Below are 25,969 nucleotides of genomic sequence, written 5' to 3'. Positions count from 1 at the left end.
CTGAGTTTTTATTTGTCCATCTATGCGCCAGTAAAATGCGTCATATTATCATGGAAAGAACAAAAGGTAAATCGTGAAGTTTGTTGCACTAAAGAGCTGGAAGCACATATCATAATCCTCTCTCCGAGAAACCTTACTGTAACCACTCTGCAGACGAATCAATCAGTCTGAAGGAGCAATTTAATTAGCTCAGCATGGTTACCTACTGTACACCAATCTGCAATGCCAGCAGAGGTAGACGAAATATAAATATTCCTTTACGTATAAAAAGCAAACCAAACAGCAGAAGCACAATTAGTAACGTCACAACATATAGCGCTTTAAAAACGATTAATAACGCAATAAATAATCCGAATAAAAGAAAGAATGTTCATGCCCTTACAGCTTACTGTAGACAATGTAGAACAGAAATCATCTTGGAGCTTGACAAAAAAAATTAAAGTATCGATCACCGCTTTCTTTTCTTATTGGTCGGTCGTCCTTCCCCGTTTCCGCCTTCTGCTACATTGGCATTTGCACCCGGCGAGGGCGCCGATTCATCAACGCCTGCTTCTAAAACGGTGTGCGAGACTTCTCCACTGCGGCTCTTCCGTGTGGACGGCGTCCGTTTTGGCAGGGGCGGCACACTAACGAACGCATCGTTACAGTACTTTGAATTGGTTTTCCGCTGTCGTGTCGGCCTGGCTTCGAACGTGCTGCCAGCAGGAACTTGGGACTCCTGAGACGCTTCACTTTCAGTTTCGTCAGCTTTTTTCGCTTCCTGGACATCTCGTTTCTCAGCCTTCACAACTGGTGCTTGCACCTTCGGCGGTTCCACATCCGATTTATGCGGTATGTCAGATTTTTCTACGGGCTGGAGGCCTCCTTCCTCTTTCGATGTCGAAGGCTCCAGAGTAAAATCAGTTATAACAGGAACAAATTTTGGACGCTCTTTAACAGGAACTGGTTTCGGCTCCGGCTTCACGTCCTTTTTGGCCGCAATAGCCGCTCTCTTAGGTGGTTGAACCTTTATTTTGGCAGCGGGCCGCTTTAGAGATTTAGCTTGAGAGATCGGAAGTTTTTCTGTAGAGATTTTTGTTATTCTGGACTGGAACTGCTCAGGAGGCCTGACAACAGCCTTGGGTTTTACTCTGGGGCCTACTGGAACCGGCTTTGGAGAACTCGACGAGGTAGTTGGAGGAACAACTTTTTGCGCTATTACGGTTGGAGGGCGCTCTACTTCTTTCGGTTTGTCGGGAACAACTGCAAATAACAGACAAGTAACTTGAGCTCAACAAATAGCCGAAAAAGTTTAAACAATGATAATGTACACACTGTTTAATCATGATATTAATGCACTGCACCTTTCTGTTCGGTTTTAACATCCTTTGCACTTTTCGCTGGCTTCTCTTCGTCCGAACCACTTTCAATGGGGTCGAACAAAGCATCCAGGGATGGCGCTGCTGGTTTCGTATCCACAACAACATCCTTCTCCGTTTTCGTTTCAGGTTCTTCCTGTCGTGGGGAACTTTCCGCGGATACCGGCTCCGTGGTCACCATAATATCAGATAAGCGGTCTTTGCCGGGGCTATTGTCAGGAGGTAAATGTTCAACAGAATGGGTCGATAAAGGCTCACTTTCCGTACTCGACGGATGTTCCACCAGTGTTACGGAGGAAGCTGGTTCACCATTATCCGACGGGGATAAGATCTCGTCAGTGGCCACGCTCGGCACATCGTTAGTACTGCTAGGCGGCGAGGAGCCCCATTCTTTCCCCGATGCTAGCATCAACAAAACCAGCGCCCCTTCCACACGATCGTCACGACTTTGCGCGGTGGATACCGGGGGACGCGGTGACAATGATGGCGGCTCACTGGAGAATCCCGTGTCGGGAACATCCATCGAATGCGGCAGGGGAACATCGTCCAGATCCATCGCGGAGCCTTCGGGACTGGAGATTTCCATGTCGACCAGATCGGGGGATTTCGAGCGCGAATTGCGCAGGTCTTTTCTCCGCACTTCCTCCGGTTGCAATCCGTTCGGTGTATAAAGATTATCGCGGTAGGAAAATGGAAGAGACATCGGAGGCGCAGGTAAACATTCCTCGTCACCGTGCATTTTCCGCAGGCGTGGAAAATCAGGCATAGAAGATTCGATGCACTGCTTAACTTTTTCGCCCACAATACGGGCAACAGAGTCCTCGAAACGCTGAATGGGAATCGGGTTGGAATAAACGCCCGTGTTGATTTCTTGCAACAGGTCTCGAATACCTGTATCTACGAAGCTTAACCTAAACAAATAAATACAAAAATAATTAGGAAAGTGCCCTCTTTTTCTGCGGGCACAACATGACCAAAGTTTAGCAAAATTACTGCCATTGCTGTACACGAGACAATTTTGGAGTTAACTGCTAATGTTAGCGTGGTTTTATTTTATTTTCTTTTTGTCAGAGCATCTTGGGGTTTATAAAACAAAATATAATGACAAAGTATATAGTACATACAGAAGCAAAACAGAATTTGTCCATATTGTATAGAAATCATAGATAAAGAAATAATGAATAATAAATCTACCAAGGACTGAACAAAATAATAATTTATTGCAAAAGTTCCAGCTAACGTTAGTCAATTACCATTACCAGAGAAAATACCAGCTAACTGGAATTTTTTTCTCTGCCAATACGGTTATTTGTTCGTACCCTTCAATGAAATGCTGCAGTTTGTCGCGCAACTGGGTCTTATTCAGGTCGGTGGACCACTTGATAGTTTTCAAGAATTCGGAGCAGCGAATCTCCACCCGACGAATTAGGTTCTGAAACTGAGGCTACGAAGAACAAAGATACTTTTACTTAAGTTTCCAAGACCGATGACAGCTGGTTTGCTTACCTTGGTTTCCAAATCTTTCAGCCATGCTCTACGAAAGCTATCGAATATTCCGTCGTCTTTCACCTTCCTCGCAATATCAGACGTCATCCTCTCTTTCGCTCGGGCCAACGCAAAGGCCCTCAGATCAGGAGGTGGGATGCGTCTATATAACTGCAGCAGTTCCCCTTCGTCGACATCAAGACTATCTTGCGCTGTCTCCGGAGTTGCGTTAATAATGGGATGCGCGTTCTCTGTGAGTGGCACCCCCCCTACAGGGGACATCTGGGTAGGCAAGGAACTGAAGGAAGTATCGGATGCAGGCTCCGAGGGCTCCACACTCTGGGGTGTGCTCTCACCTTCCATGAGTGATGTTGCAAATGAGCGAATGTATAGGAGAACGTTAGTCGTTACAGACGAAAAAATTGTCAATCAACCTGACACACCAGCACGGAGGATGAGTGTGCACTGGAATGACTGGATACTCATATGTCAGCCACTACAGACAATCCAAAGGCCAAAATTCTACAACAAATCCACCTGAACATTTAACGACTTGGGTTGCCATGAAATAACTATAACGCGGACTTACTATTGTCAAAACTGAAGTTGTTAACAAAACTTCAATATAGCGAACAAAAAATCGTATTTACTATTTTACTTGCAACTAAAAAGCTTTCATTACGTACAGTAATCGACAAGAGCAAGACAGATATCTACTGCATATGCTTTCATGCGCTTTCGGTGAGTGCTGACTACCGAGTTCTGAAGCTGGATTTGCGCCTTACCAGTTAAGTGCATTCACTACCCTGGTACAGCTGCTTTTATACAGTACAAAATTTAATATATCTATATAATATTATAGAATAATAAATAATTATATTTAATAAATAATGACTTGTTAGCTATTATCATGTTATGTTTTACAGTATTTTTACTTCCAGAATTTACTTGGATTTTACCATACATTACTTAATCGTTTGTCGGCGTATGGTTAACGGTATCCCTATGTTTTTGTAGCAAGACCAGGCATTATCCAGTACCTCTCCCGAATACCCAATCGATTTTTATTTGCTGATCGATATCGGATTTTGTGTAGTTGGTGGATGCCAGCTGTGCGGCGTCTTCAAGGTGAGGAAACGCTCTAGAATAAATAAGCCTCCGTAGTCCGTGTTACTATTGCTCAGCATTTCGATAGAATTATTCGTATCGTCATTTCACTGATTGTCACAGCAGGGGATCTTGCAGCTCTTCTTTTCTGTCGTAAATTCGTAATTCGGAGAAAGCTTTTAACTGAGCAATCTTTATCTTTCCAATTAACAGAGAAGTTGTACTGTAGCAACTGTGAATTTTTTGATATACGGTGAACCGTAAATCGGTATTGGGTAACACTCCACGCCGGCCTATTTAAATCCGTTTTTATCTTCTCAGTGTAAGTCACACTTGGACCTCGTGCCGTCGAGCCTTAATGGCACTCTATTGATTTTTGTTGATAAAATTGTCATACTAAACGATAAAGCGCTCAGTATCTCGGCCAGTGTATTGTAGATATAAACTGCGCGGCGGAAATGTAATAACTGCCAGTTTTTGCTTTAGACGCTGACCGGAAGATGGAGGCCATTAGCCACGCTGTGATTGTAAGTTAACAAGTTAATTATGGCGGTATGCAATATGCATCAGGCAGATGCCCGAGTACACCTTTGTAACACACTTATTGTTTTTTCTGTGCACCTGACATAATAATTACTAGCGTCAACAATTATGTGATAAGAAGCAATTTGTCTTTTTGGACAGATTCCGGATAGTTTTTTGTCCTATCCTCCTAGTTCGTTCTGCATTCCGTCCTTCTATGCCAAAGATGTGGATTCAGTAATAATACCTGAAGGTCTCATTCGTGATAGGTGGGTCGCCATGAAATATCAGAATTCTGTATAATAGACTAATAGTAGAGTATTAGCACGTTATTCACGTTCATTACATGGCATTTTAAGGGTTTTGTATTTAAGTTTGTATTAATAAGTTTAGTGATAGCGAATCTCGGTAATACTTGGTAGTACGAGTACATTGTAGTACACTTGCGTTTTTTACTATGCATTATGCATCTGACATACTGTAGTAATCAGCGGATTTCGGTAATTAGTGCGAAACGGTGTCTTCGGGCTGGATCATAATTCCATGCTTTATACAGAAGTGAGCAATAGAAGTATAGCTAACATCGTACCCGGAAATCGTGGCTAGTGTTTCTCAGTAATTCTGCGTTTTATTTTTAATTGTTGGTTATTCCCACCCGAGTGGTGAGGTTTTTATTTATCAGGTTCTAAACCATTGTTGTTTTCATTCGCTTTTGTTGTATTATTGTGACGCACCCTAACAAAATTTAAGCCTGTTGTTAATATCGTATACTAAATAGCAGGCAATTGATTTTTGCTATTTTTAATAGCGTTAATATTAATATGGCTACTAGTTTTAATATTTCTTAAATAGTACATCGTGTTTTGCAGAATTAAAGGGCTTGCCAGAGAAATTTTCAATGTCTATGCATCATCGGCAGCGGAACCTTTGGTTTTAGTGTGTGTTTTGAAGTCAGCGTTTAAATTTTTCTCTGCACTTCAACTGGAAATTGAACATCTGAATGTGGAATCGTGCGGGACATCTGACTTCCCACAGTCCCTTCAGATTAACGGTGAACCAAAGACAAATGGCAGTAAAAACAGTCATCCCGACGGACAGACTCGCCGTTCCCTGCCGCTGTTCTGCGAATTTATCCGCGTTAAGAGCTACGTCAATACGCAAAGTGTAACCGGTAGTGATGTTCAAGTTCAGGGCGTGCTTTGTCCCGAAGAAGCCTTCAGTCAAAAGGTACGTTAATTTGGCTCGCTTGGCGAAAGCCATAACGGTTTCGCGATAACGCGGAAATAGTGGAGTTTATCATTGTACTTGTGTATGATCATAGAATGTATTGATTGTGGAGGACATAATCGACAGCGGTCGAACGATGCAGGCATTGATCCAGAATTTAAAGCAGCATAATCCCAAAAGCTTGCGAGTTGCAAGGTAAGGTATTGTGTTTTGCCCTCTGTATACTGGTGCACTTGTAGCTGGTTCCTGTTCTTTTACAGTATGCTCTGGAAACGAGTAGCACATGGTGGAAAATCCGTTCCTTACCCTCCAGACTGTGCGTGAGAACGGAATGTCTTTGTTGCATAAGCCAGTGTGACATTGGATGTATCCTTTAAGTTGCTGATTATTTTCAGTCTTTGGATTCGAGATACCCGATCGATTTGTGATTGGTTTTGGAATGGATTATAATGAAAAATTCCGTGACCTTAACGTAAGCCCAACGCTGCGAAATATATGTATTTTTATGCATTACACCGTCATCGATAGCACTTGTTTTCGCTCGCAGCATCTTTGCATCATTAACGAGGCTGGTATCCAAAGATATGCCGTCAATCCATCAAAGTAACCAGAAATTCCATCCTGCTTCAATTCATTGAGCGCCGTCTGTCATATTATGACGTGATAAAGAAGCCAAAAAATGCAAAAATGAGCAGTGATCCATTGCCGACGTGGTATTATTGCGGATACTGTCGATTAGCTGTGCTGTGTTAATGAAAGAATATTTATTAGGGTTATTTTCTCCATCACGAATACGTTTGCGTTAAAAAATGCTTTGATGTCATTTCGTTCCTCGATTGTCTACCATAGTACAGTACCACTGCGAGCTTCACACTGTGCCGGTGCATAGTATTGTGCAAGTTGTACTTGGGGTTGCATAATGCAATTTTACAGCTACGCGTTTTTGGGTTCGCAGTTTATGCTTAAGCCCCGTTTTGGTTCAAAAACCTATGATTAAAGCGTTTTCCATTATGACTGTTTTTGGAAAACAGAGTAAAAGCAGTATCGGCTCTTGGAAACCCCATAAATTGTCCATTGTCTAAAATCATCTGTATACCTGGACGATGAGGCTCAGAAGTCAGAAGCTCGCCTTAGAACTTCGTTGACTACGAGTTTCAGGCAACGACACTGACTTTCCTGGTGGAAGTCACCAGAAGCATACCTTTGGTCAGTAAAATCTGCTAGCCAGTCGCTCTTTCAGTTTTAATGACGTTTTTATTTTAATTTATTCGCCTAATACCAAGATAACGGTAACACGAAAAGGTCAAGAGAAGTATGTTCTGTGGGTTCACACGACGAATAACTGTGCCTGCTCGAAATTATGCAGCTCTGCTGGAGTACGAGTACTGATAAAACCAAGAACACTTCATTCTCGGAATATTTGAGTTTGTGCTCTATTAAAAGCATTAAGCACCGAAGTTTATTTTTGCAGACGGTCGGACAGTGTGGGACACTGACTGACAAAACTCGCGAGAGAAGCTCCAACAACAGAACACAAATTCGTTAAAAAGCCTTAAACATAAACAGGTTACAGTTTATCACGAAAGCAAAGTAAAAAGACTTAAAACAATTCAAATATAGTAATATATAGCATATTAATCATCAAATGATTTGAGCGACACAAAACGGAAACATGTAGAAAGTATTAATTTTTTGTAGCAGACCGGATGATTCTTAAAGCACCGCGGACATATTGCGATATTCATTGTTATCGTATCCAGTCGGAACAGTCCTGAACATGCATCATTATCCTCCATTTTGCATGTGTTCCTCTTTCATGTTGGCTAATGGTTCGAATCCTAAGAAGAACAATCATAACAGTATAACATAAAAATATTGTAAATATTTCACCCCAAAACTATTATCGTATTAAAAAGCCTGTACGCGGTACGAGCACAGTCAGCAGGCAGACCACATACGTAATTACAGCACGTACAGATACACAAGATAAAACTAAGTAATAAGCCTATTACTACTGATTTCCCGTGACATCGAATAATATCCTACTACCTATATACACATTTTACATGAATTAAAAAACTTATTTCAGCAGTAAAATAACTGTCACGTAACGGAAGCAGAATTCCTAAATGAGTTTTGTCTATGATTTTATCATTTACAATCAAACAACATACAATTTTACACAATATGGAACACCAAAGGTTTCATGCTGTTACTGTACCTTCAGGATTTCGAAAAAAATAGCCACCGCGTGAGTAAATTCAGAAAATCAATTCCCAATGCACAATTTAGCTTAGAACAAGAGAAACATAACAGATTTCACGACCCTGATTTTATTGCAGTATTATGTCCTAATTCATAATTTCCAAGATTACCGAGAAGTTCCGATAATTTTCGAATCGTCTGGAGCGCTTCAGGAATGCTTTCATTGTTGTCGACAGACACTTCGATTTCTCCTACACGATATCCCAGCTCAGCAGCTTCTACCGATATTTTCGCAGGCAACAGATCTTGAACCGACGGAACCCCAAACGTCTTGTGTACTGCTGTTATCGTGGCAAAACTCCTAAACGGTTCACTGTTCATCACATAAGCCAAATCATCACTTTCCACGCTATTTTCCAACAAGCCCTTTGACTGCAAAGTCTTCAAGATCTCCTCCGGATTATGCTGTTCGTGGTAGACGGTCCGGCGCAACTGGTCCGTGCCTTTACTTGGCACATCCAGATTATCGGGTTCTCCGTAACGCAGTTCCCATTTACCGTCGCGCACGCGCAACCACATATCGTTCATGGTGAAAGCATAATCATCACGATCAAAATACTCATCGGTAAAGCTCTCCTCTACGAGACAGCGTCCACCGTGCTGCTTCAGACGCTCATGAAAATCGACAGGCACCAGGAACTTCCTCTCCACTTCCACTGTATCCTCATCATCCGAGACATTGCCATCATCTTCCTCTTCTACGTCCCGCACGAAAGTCTCACTACTATGCTCATTCACAGCCATCCTTAATCCCAATATATTTTCAGAGTCAAACAATTTCCACAAATACTTTAGTTCTTGTAATTTGAAAGCGAAATAATTGCAAATATGAAATTTACTGCGTGTGCAGGTTGGTTAGAAAAGGCTGAAAAGTAAAAAGCGAACGAAAATGATTGGACGTGGCATGTGGTTACTGCGGAATGTAGCGTAACGGACTCATAGTGTAGAGGGGGAATGTCTCGCAGAAGTGTTATGAGCAACCGCCGCGGGTGCGCATTAGAGCCCTGCAACGGACTGGGAAATCCGATCCACTCCGAACCCACTCCGATTTTCGGACCGGATTGGACGGATTTCAATCTGGAAAATTCGGAGTCGGAGTGTTTTCGGAGTTTTTGTGCACCTGATCGGATCGGGTTTGGATGCAATCGAGACTCCGAATAATCCGTAATTAAATAAATATTATTAATTAATTTTGATTGAATTTCACCGGCCTTCAAAACAAAAACGTCGCGCTTCGCGCGATGCTTTCATTTGTGCTTAATTAATTTGCACCGAAGTATCTGCTTTTGTTTAGTAAACTGTTGTTAATTCTCTTTCATTCCCTTTTATTAATTCTCCTGACACTTTTGAATATTTAGAGTGTTTTACGATTGTTATGATGTCGTTATTTGTTATCGTCTTATCAAATAATTTTAGTATAACTACTACAGTACGTTAAACGGACCACATGTGTAGTGCAGCTCAGTCAGTTTCACTAGGCACCGGCTTCCCATTTTTATTTGCAGCACTTGTAATTGGATTAATCCTGGAGATTAAGATAACAGTAATATTATATACGTTCAACTAACTTACTCTAAGGTCCTAAAGAATACATGGAACTACCAATTATTTTAGTTCCGGCCGTGTAGAAACATCCCTTCCTTTAATTTTCTCTCCCTTTTTTTGATCCTGGCTAATATGTGGGTAATCCGTGGGGTGAACCATATACAACAAAAAGATCTGATACAGATTCCCGACACCCGACAGTGAGGATAGATAACTAACCTCCCCAGATGCTTCGACACTGTAGTGCTAAAAAACTAAATTTATCTAAAACATTCTTGTATATGTAAATCCTCCAGCGTACCCTTTATTATGCCCAAGAAAATTGTACTTCTGAATTCTGAAGTCTTTTTGCTACCGAAAACATGGCATTAAAAATTTTTTAATGTAGGGATGTGTAATAAAATCAAATAATATTCTTTTCGAAAATTTTTCGGATCGGATCGGAGTGGGTTCGGATTGGCCAAAAATATTTTCGGATCGGAGTGGTCGGAGTACGATGTTTAGAATTCGGAGTCGGACTGGGTTCGGATAAAATTTTTAAAGTTCGGATCGGACTGGACGCAGTTTCGTACTCCGTTGCAGGACACTAGTGCGCATTTCTGTGCCGGCAGTTTGTCCTGCACCAGCTGCGCACTGCTGATGGCGAGCTTTTGTATTTCCTGTCAAAAATCGGAACTCAGGAGTTACGCAAGCACCAAAACAAAAGATTGATCAGGAACGGAGTATCTGCTGCAGTAAAATTGCGAAACCGCAATCCATTGGGTAAAATCTTGTAAAAGGTATAAAATTTATAGTTACCGTCAAGTGAAACTACTTTTGCAGTTTATCATGCAGGTTAAGAAGAATCCGTTAGTGTTAGCGAAAAGCAGTTGCTTCTGCTGCTCATTCCTCGAAATGGTTTGATTCGAGAGTTTCCGTTTCCATCCGTATTTCCATTTTCGTTTTTAGGGCCCTGCACAGTCCTTGCGCACTGAAAACCGGATGCCGCAGTACCATCAATATCATGTCCCAGTATTAATCTGGAACGGCTTTGGAACTATTTTAACGAACAGTTTAGGGCCTAATAATACACTTTTTCGCCTGCTTAATTTTGGAAAAACTGTTACAGTAAGTGATTTAATATTGCCGCAGTATTACTGTATTACTAGCTAGTAGCTACTAGCTACTACGGAATACGGATACTACAATAAAACGCTAGTATGCAAGTACAAGTTGTACTTGCATACTAGCGTTTTATTGTTTATTGTCATTTTTTTAATACTACCAAAAGGTGTGGTCGGCCCAGGTCGGGTGTTGATAACTTAGTCAAACTGGCGCCTTGGTTGATTATTTGAAGAATTATGGTTTGCCAGTAGGTACTCTGTATTCTGTAGTCGCCGGCGCATGGTAAACTCAGTTTTATTAGTCCAGGATGTGAGACTTACGATGTTATTTGAATATCTTAATTTCTTATAAACTGTTAATAATTATTAACAAATGTTATTATAAAATGTTAACGCGATTAATATTGATAATAACAAATTCTTAAAATTACTTAAGTACAAGTAACTGAAAATTGCATCAGCCATTTAACAATTGTAGTGCTGTACTTGCGCTATATATCAGTCTGCTTCTCTTTTAGTCTTTTTAATTTATTAGTAATGCTATATCTCGAGCCGGAGGCATCTGATTTTGGTTTAATTGAATGGATCATATTGTTAACCTTGCTACTTACCTAAAATTAATAATGCTGTAAAATGTGTAAATGCTAATATTTTTTAAGATAATTTTGTTGGTATAACAGTACAAGTACTTCTATGGTTTATATAATTTTCGGTAAAACTACAAGTTTGCAATTACAGATACATAAAATAAGTGTGTACATAAAATAAGTGTACTGTATCTGTTTTTCTCTATTCTCTATAATTACGTACGCTATGACATTGCAGTATATTATTGTACCGCGGTACAATGTACATGTAAATTGTCAAAAGTAAGAACTTTACTGTAGCTGGCTAAATACGTGTTGAATTACGAGTGGAATTTTCGTAGGTTCAAGGTATAATGTTTATATAAATCTGGTTGAAAAAGACCAAAAATCAGCGGCGGTCGAAGGGTAGTACTGTAAAGACAGTAAGACCCTGTTTACTAGGACTGTTCCATCTCAGGTGATATTACAATTGTATTTTCGGATAGTATCAATAGAAATGCGGATTGGATTTATTATGTAAGCGGTAGAAATGTAGTCGCTTCTTTGTTATTGACAGCCTAAGAATAACTTTTTCAAGTTGCTAGACATTACCGAAAATAATGATTTTTAGTCATCGTTAATTTATTAATAGATACATAACTGAATTAAACCGCGTGTTAATTAGTTGCGTTTATTCCGTTAAAAATTTGAAAAAGGCCAAGGCAATCATTATTTTAATTATGATAGACTGGATGAACTGTATTTGATTCAGACCGATATCTGGACATTACGGAAAATTTAAAATTACGGAAATTACGAAAATTACGGAAATTCTGGACGGTTACGGAAAATTTACGGTACAAGATTTATCCAGTAAAGATTTGCGTCGTGATCTCCAATTATAATGTGCCACCAATTGTAAATAATACTGGTAGCGTTCCGTATTATTAATGATATTTCTTTTTTCAGCGATTTCCTGTTGTTATCTTGTACAATTGGGCAGCGTAATATTATTTCGATTACTGAATAAGCTACGCTGGACGTCATTAATGCCATGTAGTGTTTTTTTCGGTGTACATATTGCTGCGACTGGGAATAAGAAAGATGAGAAATTTCAGATGGTAAAGAATTGTCTGGCAATTTATTAAGCGAAGAAGGAACGGCCGGATCATTATTAACGCCATACGGCACAGCAGTTCGCTTTCGTATTGTACATAAGCCGATATAACCAGATGCAAGTAAGTAATGAACGAGAGTAGGAGAAATTTTAATTTGGCTGCCTGCCTAGCCTGCCCTGGCGCTCTTATTGGGGGAAGCCAATCGCGTTTCCTTTAGTTTTAAAGCGGGATGATTCTCATGACTTGTGGTTGGTCGGTATGATCCTTTTGTGTTACGATAACATAACACTGCTTCTCGTAATTAGACCATACCAATATTGAATACGATTAATTGCTCCGAGCGCGGCAAAACGGCTGAGTGGGGGGAAGGAAGCGATCGGAATAGCCGACGAGTCGTTCGCGGACGACAGTATTAAACTGCTTTCCCGCAGAATTATTATGGTTGCACATCTCATTAAGCTGACGGCAAACGATCCTGTTTGCAGTACTTAATACTGCACAATCTTCCAAGCTTGTGTATCGTTACGCCGGGTTTAATCGTTAGCACTTTTAGGCAAATTCAAATGCGTAGACAGTCAACTCGGCCTCATCAAATTCTCCATAACAGTGAGCGTATTTCAGGAAATAATTTTCTGTATGTACCGGCGTATATTTATGACGTGGTATTACTGATGATATTACAGATGCTCACTAATTTTGATTTTGCCTTATGTTTATAGCCAGAGCGACACCTTGAATAGCGGCAACACAGAACCGACGGATTAATCGACCTTAATCTGAAGGACTGGGGTACGTTTATATATATGTTTTACGCGGACATAATAAATTATATTCGCAGATCAAATAATTTATAGATTTAGTACTTCTATTTAAGTTTCTAATTGCGCTTCTTGTGAGCGGTAACTCTATCCCACAATCGGAAATCACTCGAATTCCGGTCGCTTGAATTCTGATTTCCATAAAATTGCAATCAGTTTTCTGTCGGATAGAGTATATGGAAGTTTTTGTAGCTCTATTTATTTTCCATATCTTAAACTGATTGTAAGGAAAAAGTTTTATTCTGCCTGTGTTGATCCATATCAGAGTTTGACATACACTGCACATTTCTGTTCTTCGTTTTGTAAGTAATTTATGCGTAAGCACTGAATTCAGCGTCACAGCGTCGAAGATTATTGCGCACCGCTTGTGCAAGAACACACAACAGAATTGGACATTTCCGCGTGTTTCTGGCTACCTAGCTGACCCCAACTTACTTCCGGTCACATCAAAACATTATCCCTACGTTTCTTTTCTCGTACAGTTTCGTTCTAATCACCAACGCCGGGAATGTTTCTGATTCAAATACCTATAAAGCAAAAGAGAACTGTTGAAAATGTTACGGGCATTGTTATAACTTTTATTATACGTTTTGGGAAATTGTCACAGTATTTAAAATGAAACGCCGTGAACGCCTGATATAATCGCCCTTGTACTTTATGTTGCTTAACGAATCTCTAAGAAAAATTTAGGGCGAAGAGATGTTTTAAACTAACTAAGACATGCTAAAGCCCTTTGTTTTTTAAAATTATTTACTATATATATAGGAGATGGAGGTGTCTCACGGTCCGACGTTTTCAATCGCAGGCTACGGGTAGGAGCCGTGATGTTGGAGATTTGTTACGGCCTTACGGGAAAGCTTTTAGTCTGAACTCGTTAGTAATGTGTGCTGCCTTAAAGTGTGCTGTGGCTCTCCACGATATTTACCATCATTCTGTGAAATAGTACAGGTCGTTTCACTTAATTAGTCCAGGATGGATTTTCAGGTCGACAACTCTCATGGAGTTCATTGTGTTAAAGTGCAGTGTCGAGCAAGTAGGGACCGTATGTGAATTGCTGTTGGGGTTTTTTAGCTTTTGCGAACCATCCAAACATGATCCTTCGGTCTAATTACTGGCATGCATTAGATGCATCTCCATCGTAGATTCGTACTTAGCATTAGACAGGATCCTGCAGCCGGGGTTGCTGCTGGAATATAGTTGCCGGTTGGATCGCTAGTCTGCTGGAGGTCCTTTATTTGGTAATTTATTGATTGTTCCACATCTCGTAATGCTGCCCATGGAAGTTAGATAGCTGCGGCACGCAGTTGTCATATTTTAATTTCTCTCAGGAATTGATTAAATCGTGGCTGCACTCAACTAGCGCTATATAGCAATTGCTGGGTTAACTTATACCCAACCAGCTTGCAGTGGGGTATACTGCACTGCGGCTGCTGGCATCGCCGTCTCTCTTTAGTAAATATTCTCTAGTTTTAATTTGTCCCCTCGCAAATGCCGGGCCGTTTAAAATTGCTGTATCAACAGTGGAAGAAAGTTACGCAGCATGCGCCTGCGCGTTGATGAAGCTTTATGGAACGATGCCGCATTGATTAGTGTTTAAAGTCAAGGATCTGTATAGCTGCAGCCGTCTGCTATAGTGTCGCGGGTGGGGCAATATAATTTCTGGGATGAAAGAGATGATATATGTATTTCTCCGCGTCGAGGCCGTATGCGCATAAGGTGCAGGTTATGGTATGCATTGTCGTCCGTTAATGGGCTTTAGCTGCTGATTAGACGAGCATGCATAACGCAAAACGGGCAAATGGATGCAGGTCAGCTGAGAATCAGGCATAGAAACGCTGCCATATCTCTTGCTGCAGAAGGCAATTTAAGAACAACAGCCGAACGAATTAAACATCCGAACAGGCGCTGCACGGCGATTGATCAACCTGTGAGACTGGCCACCGGTCGCTAATCAACTATCCTCAGGTCATTGACGGAGCTTGAGACACACTTCCAGGTTACCTTGGCGCTAGCGCTTTTATCCCGCTGTTGCGTACTGAAGCTTTATTCTAGTACAGTATATGTGTGCATTAATTTCAAATATGTAATACTGAGGAGATACTGCAGTTTTCTGCTGTCGGCTCTAATTATTTCGCACGTATGAGAACCAACCTTAAACATTAAAATTTAACACTTAACGCAAAATGCGAATTTTAAACTGTGTATTTCAACATCTTTTTCTCCTATCAAACTTGTTTACTCTTAGTAGCCAAATAAATTTTAACTTTACCGATTCTATGAACTGGACAGTTTAGATGATATACCACAGGTGCCGTAAATGCCCATAATAGCTTTTATTTACAAATTAATTCAGCATTCAGAACGAATATTGATATGTGCAACATTGCACCCGTAATTCAGGCGCTGTAACAATTTAAGTAACGACAGTTTTCTCTAGGTAAATTTAAACTGTTTCGAAAATTTAGTGAAATGTGAATTCCTCGATACGTACAATCATTCTATTCGGTACCAGTTGAATGCGAACCTGCGACTAAGGTGACCGAGCTGAAACAACTTTGTATTGTCTTAGTGCAATAAACTCTCACCTGAGCCCCCTAAGACGAGCCTGAGATAATGAGTTGATGATGCGCGCCTCAATGCTAGTATCCACCTGACTTAATTAGTGTTTCTCTTGTTCTTAATGCAAATGATTCCCGCTGGTCGGTCTGTGGGTGCATACGTTTACGTGCGCGCCGTATATGAGGTCAGATGAGGATACGGTGTCTGTGCCTATGATGTTATGTGTAGTGTCCCGCCTTGCCCTCATGAAACCGCCGGTGACCAGCGTGGGAATCGGCCTCGGTCATTCCCATACGTTCACGCCCTGCTGTAAAGTCTGCATGTGGAATACCGTGAAATATCGGTGGTACCGCTGATAAGTCAACTACGAAATGTTGATTTGCACTCTCGTTAATATGTCGTGTGTGTGTGTGTATGTGTATATGTGCACCTTTAGGTACTCTTTACAAAAAAATATGGCAAGACTAAGACCATATTTTTTGTAAAATCTGATCAATTTCGTAAATGGTGAAAGAAGTGTTTCGTAGTCACATAATAATGATTAAACAGCGCTTGACCGTATAAAGCTGTAAACGCATATTTCGAGGAGGATGTGAGGCTGCATTTCCCACTCCCGACTACATTCTAAGGCATTTTATTTACAGCCAGCGCAAAATATCGGCTTGACTAGGGAGCAATAATTTTGTATAATTATAGTAAGACGGTAACCGATATGGTTGTGTGGTATTTTCCATTAGTGGGCTTGATGCAATTGCAATCTATATCGTGCCGAATGTTATAGTTAAGAATGATGTCAATATTCCAAAAAGTCAGACACTAACTAACTGCTTAACAGGAACGTGGCGTACACTCAAATTTCAGGCTGTAGGTTTATCGACTCTTGACGATCTTAATGAGTGAAAAATCAATGTGAAGGATATGTGATATTTATCCTATTGCGCCAGCCAGTTTTCTTGTTGATTCATTGAAGAACGCGAGCAAACGACTTACAGTTCCGCATGAATGTCCACAGTTTTAACACGCAATCGAAGATTCATAACGGGAAGGAATTGCCGGAGCTTGGGCGCACTGAGCGCTTTGAACTTGTTGGAAACTCATTAATTTTAAGCGGGTTGTGAGGCAAATTTCCTATATCGACTTGTGTTCGTCCAATTTTTGTTTACACATTTTACCAATCAATGCTGCGCTGTAATCCAGGTCTATTCAAAGGTGTAATGCAGTCGTATGTTTTTGGTATATGGATCAGGATAAATCGGTGGCGCTATTTAGTTGCATTGGCAGTTATAGCAAATATGGAATTTGTTATGCAAATAGTCTTTAAATTAGAAGATTTGACACTTAAATTTGGTTTAATTCAGAAAGTACGCCGCCCTCACTTCACAAGCAACTAAATTTAGTGGGAAGACGCTAAATATTAGTCTGCACGGATTCCGTTACTCATATTATATAACCCGGGATACGCTAGGTTATATGTACTTTATTAATCAGTTAAATTTAGTTTCGCCCTGCAATTGGCGAAATCTCCAGAAAATAGAAATGGCACAGAAATAGCGATCATAGTGAATGCGTGGCAGTAATTTTTGTTTAATTTTTAACAGATTTCAGGCTGAAATTGCGCGTATCGGAAATGAGTATTGTCGAAGTCTTTTTTTTTATTTAGAGACGCATTCTTTTTATTCAGAACTTCTCTAGGGTGTTACCGTGCATGCTTTTAAGGACGTTTTATTGGTACATATCTACTATATTTTATTTCATATGACTGGATTCCAGTTTCCAATACGGTAAATAATATATTCTTTTTTCTCAAAATACGGTGTCAGGTACGATATGTGAATCAGTATGTTTCTATAGCACCTATTGCTTTGTTATTCTCCACAACTAACCGTAAGGAAGCCTTCACGTTATAGAGAATTAGATGTTCCCGTTATAGTTACCTAGAGTTATGCAATGTTCGTTATCCCGTTCGTCCTCACTAAAATATATATTCTGCTGCAAAATAGTACTGTAAGTAATTGTCAGCCATGCGACAACGGCGAAAAATCTAATGTTGCACTTCTAGTTGTAATTCAGTACTTTAAACTTAAATGATATTTTCAAATGCTAAGAACTCTAACAATAAACCAGCTGGTTCTCCTTAAGCTGTATTTATAAAATAACCTTACAAATTTTGTTACTTGTGCTTGTTGGTGCGTCGTTTTTTTTCTTTTCGTTCTCTGCTTCGTTACTTTTTAATGGTTTTTGCTTCTGGATATCCTATAATAAACAAACATTATAAGCGGCATAAATATTACATATGCATATTTCGTAGCACCGTTGCAAATGAAATCTGAATTTTTTTATGAACCGGTATCATTCGCTTTCTGAAACTGTGTGCTTGGACGCATTATTTTCGTGTACAAAAAGATGAGGCAGGTTTATTGCACGGTTTTCGAAAATTTGCAGGCTGGACTCAATTGATGCGTTAGTGTAGAGGGAATCTAAAATCGGGGTTCGTGGAAAGGATCGTGTTGACCCTGGTTGTGTAGTCGTTTTCACGAGCAGGGTTCGTAACATATATATTAAATTATGTTTATAGGTAAATTTGTGATGGATGAACTCCATGCAGCGGTACAAACGTTGTATCAAGCAACTTATTATTGGTAACTTTAACTAAACATTTTCTTCCCTGACATTAATAACGAACCGAGGACTGGGGTCAGCTAATTATGCAAGTTCATTGATTTGTCGTAAGCAGCGTTGACGCACCGGTACACAAAGAATAGTTTTTGTTTCCGGTGGATGGCTAAGTTCTGTACAGATATAATTGCTTTAGCCTCGAAGAAGAATAGGACTGGCTTGATCCGAGAATGGGAACAACCAATGTACGCAAACAGGCAATAATTTTTGCGCAAAAATCGATTGAAATATTTTCGTATGTTATGGAAAATCAGAGCATAATGACAAATTAGATTTACTTTTCTGCCAAAGAAAAACACAGCCCAAGTGCTTCATGGAAATTCATGCTCAATGAGAGCAGTTAATAAACGACATGGTCTTTGCATTAGCACGAATATCGGATGTGAGCCTAGTGAATTGCACTGCTTTGAACGACGGGATCCGTTTGCGTTCTCCGTCATCCTTAGGCGGGTTGGCGAGAGCATGGAAATGGGAAAGTTGTGATTCTGTCAATAATATTTCATGGCAAATGGAAAATTATATTCATTCCTAACGAAGAGTTGGGCGGAACTGGTCGTATATGCAATGATGTGTGTGTTATGTACTTCTTCGTGATTATATCACGAGCGCTATTTTGTTAGCTAGACGAGTCCAGCTGCTGATTTGGACTAATTGCTTCTCTTTCGTTCCATCAGGGAAAATCGATTGACTTTGTTTAAGATGACTGCTCGACTATGCACTGGCAATGCCGATTAAAATGTTGTTTCTTTTTCTGGTTACATGAAATTACCAGATTGAGACTAACAAGCTTGTGGCTCATCATATATAGTGGGCTAAAAGCAATAACCGAGCTGTGCTTTATGGCCATGGTTGAGCTGGAAATCAGGGCTAACGAAAGACTCTTAAACAGCGTAGGCATCCGGAAGTGAGCCAGCATTGCAAGCAGCTTTTGTTAACCAGAAAAACAAAGAATAAGTAGTATTCAATAGTCCCCTAATTCTTATCATAACTGTAACCTTTACTATTGGTATAAACATTAACCTTAGAAATAGTTATTTCGATTCCTGTAGTTCAAAGTATCTCACCTTTCTTGCCGGTTCTTTAAACTTCCTCAGAAATATCCATGTTATTTTGTGGTGTGATAATCCAATGGCTTCTACCATTGTTAATAGTTTCCATGTAATCCTCGGATAAAGGTTTTTGATTTGCTGAATGTGTCGGCACTGGCTGCGCCTTTAAATTTTCGTTATTCCAAAGGATGTTATTTTTAAATAAAATTATGTAGTGGATATGTTTTTGTTATGGTGTACAATGCCTCTGGATTTTTTGGCGTTTTGGTTGTCGGTACTTCGAATTCAGTACTTCTGCCTGTGTATAAGTTCTTACTGTGGAGGTTTTAAATGAAACTTTAGACTGACTTCCTATAACATAATGTAACAACTAGGCCTTCGTTATTTTCGTAAAAGATTTCTTAAATGTGTTGTATATCAGTGGCATTGTTACGTTATTAAGTTTTGCTTGTGAGGAATTTAATCATGCTGATAAGCGGCGCTGTTTGTGATAAACTTGTGTAATGCTCGAATCTTGTTAAACTACTATTTCTATTGCAGCTAGATTAAATCATGATCACAAATGAAAACCATAAAAATGATACCTCTGTGGCTGAAGGTTGACTAGCCTTATTTTTAACTTCTCGATGAAAGCGCATTATTATCACGTACGACCAACTATCGGGACCGACTGTTCACTGTAGTGAACTGCTAATAAACGCAGTCCTATCGCTGTTATTACTCGGAGACTCGCAGTTGCCGTATTAACTGCCTTGCACAGAGTAGAACTTTCAGCAAAGTATGAAGAAATTAAAACTCATCACGAGGTGCAATTTATTACCGGCCGTAGCTGTATTGATTTGCGCGTTCGCGACCGGATATCCAGCAATCGGTGCGATCGACTCGCGATGGATGTTTATGCAGAAACATCCATATGCGATGTGTGTATTGCTGGATTTGTAAATCACATCGTACTGTATTACGAGCACATATTTTGTTAAATTCAAAGAATCGCGCAAGGCTCAGGCTTGGGATCCAAGTAAAGCTACGCCAAACAATGTGCCAAACCTGTTGTACTTAAAATATTGTTTTAGCGCTAGAATTAAACGTAGAGACATCTCACCGAGCTATGGTTTCCTCAAAACAATTTACGCACAACCCCGCCATCGGAAAATTGTTTTTACAGTGAAATAATTTGATTAATTAACCGACAACATGTTTAAATTGCACAGATGTTAAAATCTAAATTTTTTTACAGTGTACGGTGTATTAAATTCCTGTGATAAACATAAAGATTCCGAAGAAATTATTAAAACGCGGTATAAAATTTGGAACCCGTGTATTATGCGTAATTTTTGTTTGGCAGGGTATTGTTCTAATCGAAGGGTATACTATACGAGAGCGAATTCAGCAAAATTAATTCCTTCCTCTACATATTAAGTGGCAATAACGAGTAAAGTGTTGGTCAGCTACAGGGTCGATGCGGTATAGTACTAAAGGCATGTTGGGACAGAGTGGCCGGCATGGATGATGTAAAGGAATGTTGCTTGTACCGCTCTGCCAATTGCCCGCCTCCTCCCATCTGGTATACGTCACAGTGGTCTACCTCTGCAGTCTGTATAGAATGCAGACTGTAGCCATATTGCCGCACGGCATTGGTGACCCACTACGGTGACCTAATCCTTTGAGTTTTCTCCCTTCTGACCAATGGCCAGCTGTGCTGCTTGGCGTGGGAATATCAACAAAGCCTCTTGTTAAGTTTAAATTAGGTTAATGTGACCATGGCTAGCGGTCAGCCGCGAACAGAAACAGATGGATTGTGATGGTGCGAAGAATGGCATCTATACTTGGTAGCCATTAAGACTCACCGGTGCTGTGCGCGCTTCGTTATGCTTCTCTTTCCATCTCTCTTTGTTGATTATGATCAAAGAAAGAGGGAGGGAGGGGAATTTTAAAGTTTAACCGGTAAGCTACTTAATTCTTGCCATTAGAACGCTGGGTTGTCATCTGCTGCGCCTCTAACACAAAGCCCGGCATAATGAGCGGAATGTCCATGAGAAAATTCTATTTTAAAAGAAGATAAGGTAGTTAACGATGCCAGCGGAGCCAGTGTGTATTTCGCGGCTGCGGTGGGCTGTTGTTGATTTTAACTACGTAGTCGTCGATGGTTATAATATGGGAACGTAATGAGCACACAACTGTACAAGAGGCACAGCGCGAAGAGCAGCGCACACAGTACGGAATTAATGAGAAAGAGTGACGAATGGGGCTGAGAGCGAGCCTGTAGCCTGGCCCGATACCCAAACTCTTTAGTTTAAATTTCATCAAGAATCTGCATTTAATCGAAAATCGGTTGCTTGTGAGTTATGAAGAGTATGTGTGTCGATCCTGCGCCAGTATATACGTACACGTTATCCATATACATTTGCGCGCAATCATGCCGCAGTCAGGATCCATCCGCATCCAGTGGTCGGATGGGGTGACGCCCCTCGATGGGATGGAAAACTTTTTAATAATTAGATCATCTATTGGTCTGGTCTGTATGTAGATTAGCAATTAGCCGGCCAATCCTAACGAGGCTGATCATAGCCCGGCATTCCGTCTACACGTACACAACTCCATACTGACGAAATTTCATTCTCGTACTCATATTTGAATCGCGAGAGTGTATGTGTGTATGTCAGCGTTAACTACGCAACCTAGCGCTGGTGCGCACTTGCCTATAGAGCGTTATCTATCCCTTCCCCTTATAACACTTATTCTTTAAACTTTTGATGGATTGCCGTAGTTAGGACGCTAAGGACGAACGTTTAAATGAGCCGGCCAAACAAGCGCAATATACGCAGCCAAACCCGATGGAAAGTTGTAGTTAGTTGCGAGTCTCGGATGTACATATTGTCTGCTGGGGTAAGAGTATAAGCGGCATAACAGCGCAACCGCTCACCATGAATTCCTTTGTAATATGATCTCCGACGATTAGTATGCATTATGAAAATTGATTGAATGTGCCAGTCGCCAAAGATGCTCGTGCTGTTAGGTGATTTTATTCCGACACGGGCACATATGTGTATATCCTAATGTGAACTGTGAAGCTGCGCTAACTGCGCCGGTAACAAACTCAATAGATTTGATTGTCTTAGTCATCGCTGATTTTGGAAGTCCATAGTTTTTTTAGTAACTTGTGTTTTCATATATGCGGTTTCTTTTGACAGACGGGAAACACACATTCTGATTGGAAGGGAAGGATCCTTCACCGAAACATCGAGCGCCTGGTTCGTATATTTGACCAGAGATCTCCACCCACAGCTGTGGCCGATTCCCGCGTTTCTCCAATAAGAAAAAATATCGGAGAAGACCGATAAGTTAGTGGAAAAGCAGCGCGGCTTTGGGTTGGGTAAGCGAAACCGGACAATGTACAAAAACTCTTGTTTACGTGTATGTATCCATTAAATAAACATTTTTAAAAGATATATTTGGGCTTCAATATGTTCGTTAACGCGATAATTTGTGGTAATTATGCAGGCACAATCTTTTTATATTGGTTTATAAAAACAGTTTGTTTTATCTATAAACTTGGAGATGTATTTAGCAAGTTAATCAGATTTTGAATCCCATTAATATTATGCACATAAAGTGAATATCCGTTAAGGACTTATACAATATTTCGCTTTCGTATGCGTAAACATTGTCTACTACGTTGTTTTTGCACTGTAAGATCGTTGGTTAAAATTTTTGTAATTGTGAAACCAGAGAGCTTTAACATGTAAGACATAGAAAGTGGCGGTCTGTGATCTCAAGGGAAATGTGTGTACAAAGTCTGGGGGATTTTTTGTATAAGAGATCCAAGTAGGATCACGAGAAGCGAAGGTTGGACTGGTTCGCTGTCGTTGCCAGTGTTTAACGGCCTTCATTGTCTCCGCTGGTTAATTCCATGGGGTTAATTAAGCAAAAGCACAGTACGCAAAGTAGGACGAGTTAAATGTTGGGAGAGACGAGATGTGTGTTTGTATTGCACATATCCGCCGCAACGTGCTGGCGTACAGGGCTAATGGAAATGGGTATGACGTCTTAGTTGGCGTTATCGACCGGTTGTTCTTCCTAGAAATTAATTAGGAGAAGTGATGTACCTTTATTGGCCGGATCTAACAACTAGCAATAGAAACTAGCTTCAACCATCATCCACAAATGATGCACTGCTGGTTGTGTTCACATATATTGATATATATACATGTTCATGTGCGACACCGTGTATTACCGCGTTGATGATTCCTTCTGTTTTCATTTTAATGCGCTGTGAAAGTTCAGGGCTCATGAATGTTTATTCGTGCCTCAATCAGAAGAACGTGGTTATGCCGTAGCTCGATTAGCCAGGCAGCGAATCCATAACTTTTGATAGTTAAGTGCGGAATGTGACGCATTTTATGTTGTTTGCATACATTTGCGAACCGGTGCCTATTAAGTCGCTTGTTGTTCACCTCGGAATATATACTGGATTCGGCAATCCTGCATCATGTATGCGTGGATAATTTCTTATATTGACCATAGAGGTACTACCACTACTCTGCATTGGTGAGGTATGAATATGAATATTCTGCAGGTGTTTCGGTTGTGTTCCTGCCGGACGTATACTGATTGTATACTGATTAGCACACAATATTAAATTAAACTGCACTGCCATATTTTAACGCTAGCTCACAATTATCCTCGGAACGATACAGAGCAAAAGCCAAAGGTGCGCATTTTTTTCCCTGCAGCAACGAATTAAATTTAAACCAACGATTTCAGAGGAAATCGTCAGTTTCGAAACGTGCCGGTTAGTGTCCAAAAGGTACACGGTTCTTTTGTACACGTTTCGGTTTTGGCGGGATAGCCGACATATATCGAAGAGCTGCTGCGCGTCGCAGAACACGGCTTGCGTACAATCAGTTATCTGGTGGTCTTCAGTTCAACGCCGAACCGATGTGGTTTGAAAAAGCAGAACTTGCGAATTTTAAATTCCCACCCTAGCCTGGAATAGGTTATCAAATTTTTGATAGTATAACATAATTGTGGCATTTAAAATTACTAATGTGCATACGGAATATTATAAAATGTCGGTGTATAAGTGGCATTCTTAAATTAAAGTTTATCTTTTCAGAATTTTAACAGTTGTAGGAGCTGCGACATTAGCTTCAAATACTGTCCGGAATTAACTGGGACGATTATGAGCCTAACGCATTTTATGGTGAAGTTGATAATGTACAATATCACGAAATGCGCTGCAGCTTTGCAGACACGTTATATGCATAATTTGTTAAGGTTCATAAACGCACTAGTCCCGAAACCCAGTTCTCGTCCAACTAACTGAGTGATGCTCATTTGATTAACATATTATCTCCAATTTCCAGTGTGTTGAATTAAGAGGGATATGTCGAAAACATGTTTATTGCGCAAAAGGAGAATGGATGAGTGAGCTATGTATGCGTTAGCGAGTGCGCTGCTCGCTGTATGGAAGAAGTACTGTGTCGGCAAAAGGAGTTTAATTTCTGTCGATAATTTCGGTGGAGTTCATAAATGCAACTCGTTAGTGAAGGAGTTTGAGCACAGTGTTATCTGTGTGTTGGCATCCAATGAGGAAACGCGCTCACTGGGGAAAATATGGACAGGATTCCTGATCCATAAGTTTCGGCTGCCGGCCTGCATGGCGTAACTAGTTTGCTTGGCTTATTATTTGCCGTTCATAGTTCATATCGAAATGGGACTTGAGCTCTATTCTGATGTTTATAGTTAGGGCATTGCCGTAATATAAGGAAGAGGAGCGGATAATATTCATTTGTTGAGTACATGCGACCAGATCCTGCACTTCGATCCATTACACTTTGATTGGGTTCGTTAATACAAATGCCCATAAAGTGCATGTATGCATATGCAGACGGAAAATTGAGACAATATACTGTACTAGGGAAATGTGCTAGTCTTAAACCTTCCCGCTCACATACGTAAGAAAATGTGTACAGTACTGTACTATATGTGCACATTACTTATTCCCCAAAGCAGCGCAGCTACGTAGAATGTTAACATTATGAAGGCGAAAACGCCGATCCGTAATGAGGCCATGGGATAATTGCAAATTGATGTTTCTTACATAGCCGATTAAGCGGGGCGTCGTTCCTTGGATGGTTTGCATTTTGAATGTTTAGGGTGTGTAATCATACGGCAAGAAGTTCGTGAGTCAAGTCGTTGTTCGTCTGTTACTCTTATTTTCGATAAAGTATTTAAATTAAGCGATTTTCAGTTTCACTTCCTGTTCGTGGTGATAATACTACTTCTAGTCGGATAGTTGTGGTGCGTTCTGCTCTGCATTTCTTTTGAAACGGTTGCTTTGAAGTGTAGTATAACCCGCTCATTTTCTAAAATTCTTAAATCATAGCATACTTTGTATATTCCGTGTATGAAATTATGTTCTTATAAACCAGCCGAACTTCTGCTTATTATAATATTACCCCGTTGATGTGCTTCTACGGTGTACAAGTATACTTGGTAGTAGTGTATACCGACATTTACAGTTATTAAGGGTGTGTGCTGTGATCAGGAGGCTCCGAATTCCTGTAAT

At 40.4% G+C, this 25,969-nt stretch overlaps 4 protein-coding genes across 10 annotated transcripts in view; 2 read left to right on the top strand and 2 right to left on the bottom strand.

Annotated features, from left to right (window-relative positions):
* Positions 1-168: 168 nt before the first annotated feature.
* LOC129595390 (proline-rich protein 36-like) lies at positions 169-4,231 on the bottom strand. 2 transcript variants are annotated; one of them, XM_055492396.1, is made up of 5 exons: positions 3,884-4,231; positions 2,865-3,365; positions 2,678-2,802; positions 1,344-2,269; positions 169-1,242 (listed from the first exon to the last, which is right to left on the bottom strand). In XM_055492396.1, the coding sequence occupies exons 2-5, from the start codon at positions 3,204-3,206 to the stop codon at positions 449-451; spliced, it is 2,187 nt and encodes a 728-aa protein (XP_055348371.1). In that variant the 5' UTR covers positions 3,207-3,365; positions 3,884-4,231; the 3' UTR covers positions 169-448. The 2 variants fall into 2 exon arrangements, with proteins under 2 accessions (XP_055348371.1, XP_055348364.1); XM_055492389.1 differs by lacking the exon at positions 3,884-4,231 and adding an exon at positions 3,433-3,763.
* On the top strand, positions 3,474-6,710 carry LOC129595405 (hypoxanthine-guanine phosphoribosyltransferase-like). 2 transcript variants are annotated; one of them, XM_055492409.1, is made up of 9 exons: positions 3,474-3,630; positions 3,861-3,971; positions 4,437-4,477; positions 4,635-4,741; positions 5,342-5,699; positions 5,794-5,894; positions 5,960-6,015; positions 6,095-6,171; positions 6,247-6,710. In XM_055492409.1, exons 2-9 carry the CDS (start codon positions 3,947-3,949, stop codon positions 6,304-6,306), a joined length of 825 nt encoding a protein of 274 aa, XP_055348384.1. In that variant the 5' UTR covers positions 3,474-3,630; positions 3,861-3,946; the 3' UTR covers positions 6,307-6,710. The 2 variants fall into 2 exon arrangements, with proteins under 2 accessions (XP_055348384.1, XP_055348392.1); XM_055492417.1 differs by lacking the exons at positions 3,474-3,630; positions 3,861-3,971 and adding an exon at positions 4,026-4,272.
* Positions 6,711-7,128: 418 nt separating this feature from the next.
* Positions 7,129-8,840, bottom strand: LOC129596006 (thiamine-triphosphatase-like). The gene is made up of 2 exons (XM_055493159.1): positions 8,075-8,840; positions 7,129-7,537 (listed from the first exon to the last, which is right to left on the bottom strand). Exons 1-2 carry the CDS (start codon positions 8,706-8,708, stop codon positions 7,485-7,487), a joined length of 687 nt encoding a protein of 228 aa, XP_055349134.1. The 5' UTR covers positions 8,709-8,840; the 3' UTR covers positions 7,129-7,484.
* Positions 8,841-11,640: 2,800 nt separating this feature from the next.
* Positions 11,641-25,969, top strand: part of LOC129598262 (zinc finger homeobox protein 4-like) — a 37,358-nt gene continuing 23,029 nt past the window's right edge. The window contains exons 1-3 of one of the 5 annotated variants that reach the window (XM_055496099.1): positions 11,641-11,656; positions 13,016-13,085; positions 22,590-22,771. The gene's annotated coding sequence lies outside the window, so the exon portion shown is untranslated. Of the gene's footprint in view, positions 11,657-12,646; positions 12,931-13,015; positions 13,086-21,819; positions 22,285-22,334; positions 22,487-22,589; positions 22,772-25,969 lie in introns of those variants that run through there. The other 4 variants (XM_055496183.1, XM_055496084.1, XM_055496091.1 and 1 more) reach the window with 4 other exon arrangements.

This window comes from Paramacrobiotus metropolitanus, unplaced genomic scaffold (assembly GCF_019649055.1).
Source record: "Paramacrobiotus metropolitanus isolate TYO unplaced genomic scaffold, Prichtersi_v1.0 Parri_scaffold0000003, whole genome shotgun sequence".
Taxonomy (NCBI): domain Eukaryota; kingdom Metazoa; phylum Tardigrada; class Eutardigrada; order Parachela; family Macrobiotidae; genus Paramacrobiotus; species Paramacrobiotus metropolitanus.
Note: the sequence above shows the minus strand (reverse complement) of the source record. Positions and strands in the feature narration are given on the sequence as shown.

Excerpts from the sequence above, each read along its gene's own strand:
- LOC129595405 (XM_055492409.1), top strand. The coding sequence starts at position 3,947 with ATGCCAGCTGTGCGGCGTCTTCAAG. Across the intron at positions 3,972-4,436 it reads AGCTGTGCGGCGTCTTCAAG|ACGCTGACCGGAAGATGGAG; the intron begins GTGAGGAAACGC and ends TTTTTGCTTTAG. Across the intron at positions 5,700-5,793 it reads AAGAAGCCTTCAGTCAAAAG|AATGTATTGATTGTGGAGGA; the intron begins GTACGTTAATTT and ends GTATGATCATAG.
- LOC129596006 (XM_055493159.1), bottom strand. The coding sequence starts at position 8,708 with ATGGCTGTGAATGAGCATAGTAGTGAGACTTTCGTGCGGGACGTAGAA. Across the intron at positions 7,538-8,074 it reads AAAATTATCGGAACTTCTCG|GATTCGAACCATTAGCCAAC; the intron begins GTAATCTTGGAA and ends TGTTCTTCTTAG.
- LOC129595390 (XM_055492396.1), bottom strand. The coding sequence starts at position 3,206 with ATGGAAGGTGAGAGCACACCCCAGAGTGTGGAGCCCTCGGAGCCTGCA. Across the intron at positions 2,803-2,864 it reads TGAAAGATTTGGAAACCAAG|CCTCAGTTTCAGAACCTAAT; the intron begins GTAAGCAAACCA and ends TGTTCTTCGTAG. Across the intron at positions 2,270-2,677 it reads CTGCAGCATTTCATTGAAGG|GTTAAGCTTCGTAGATACAG; the intron begins GTACGAACAAAT and ends TTATTTGTTTAG.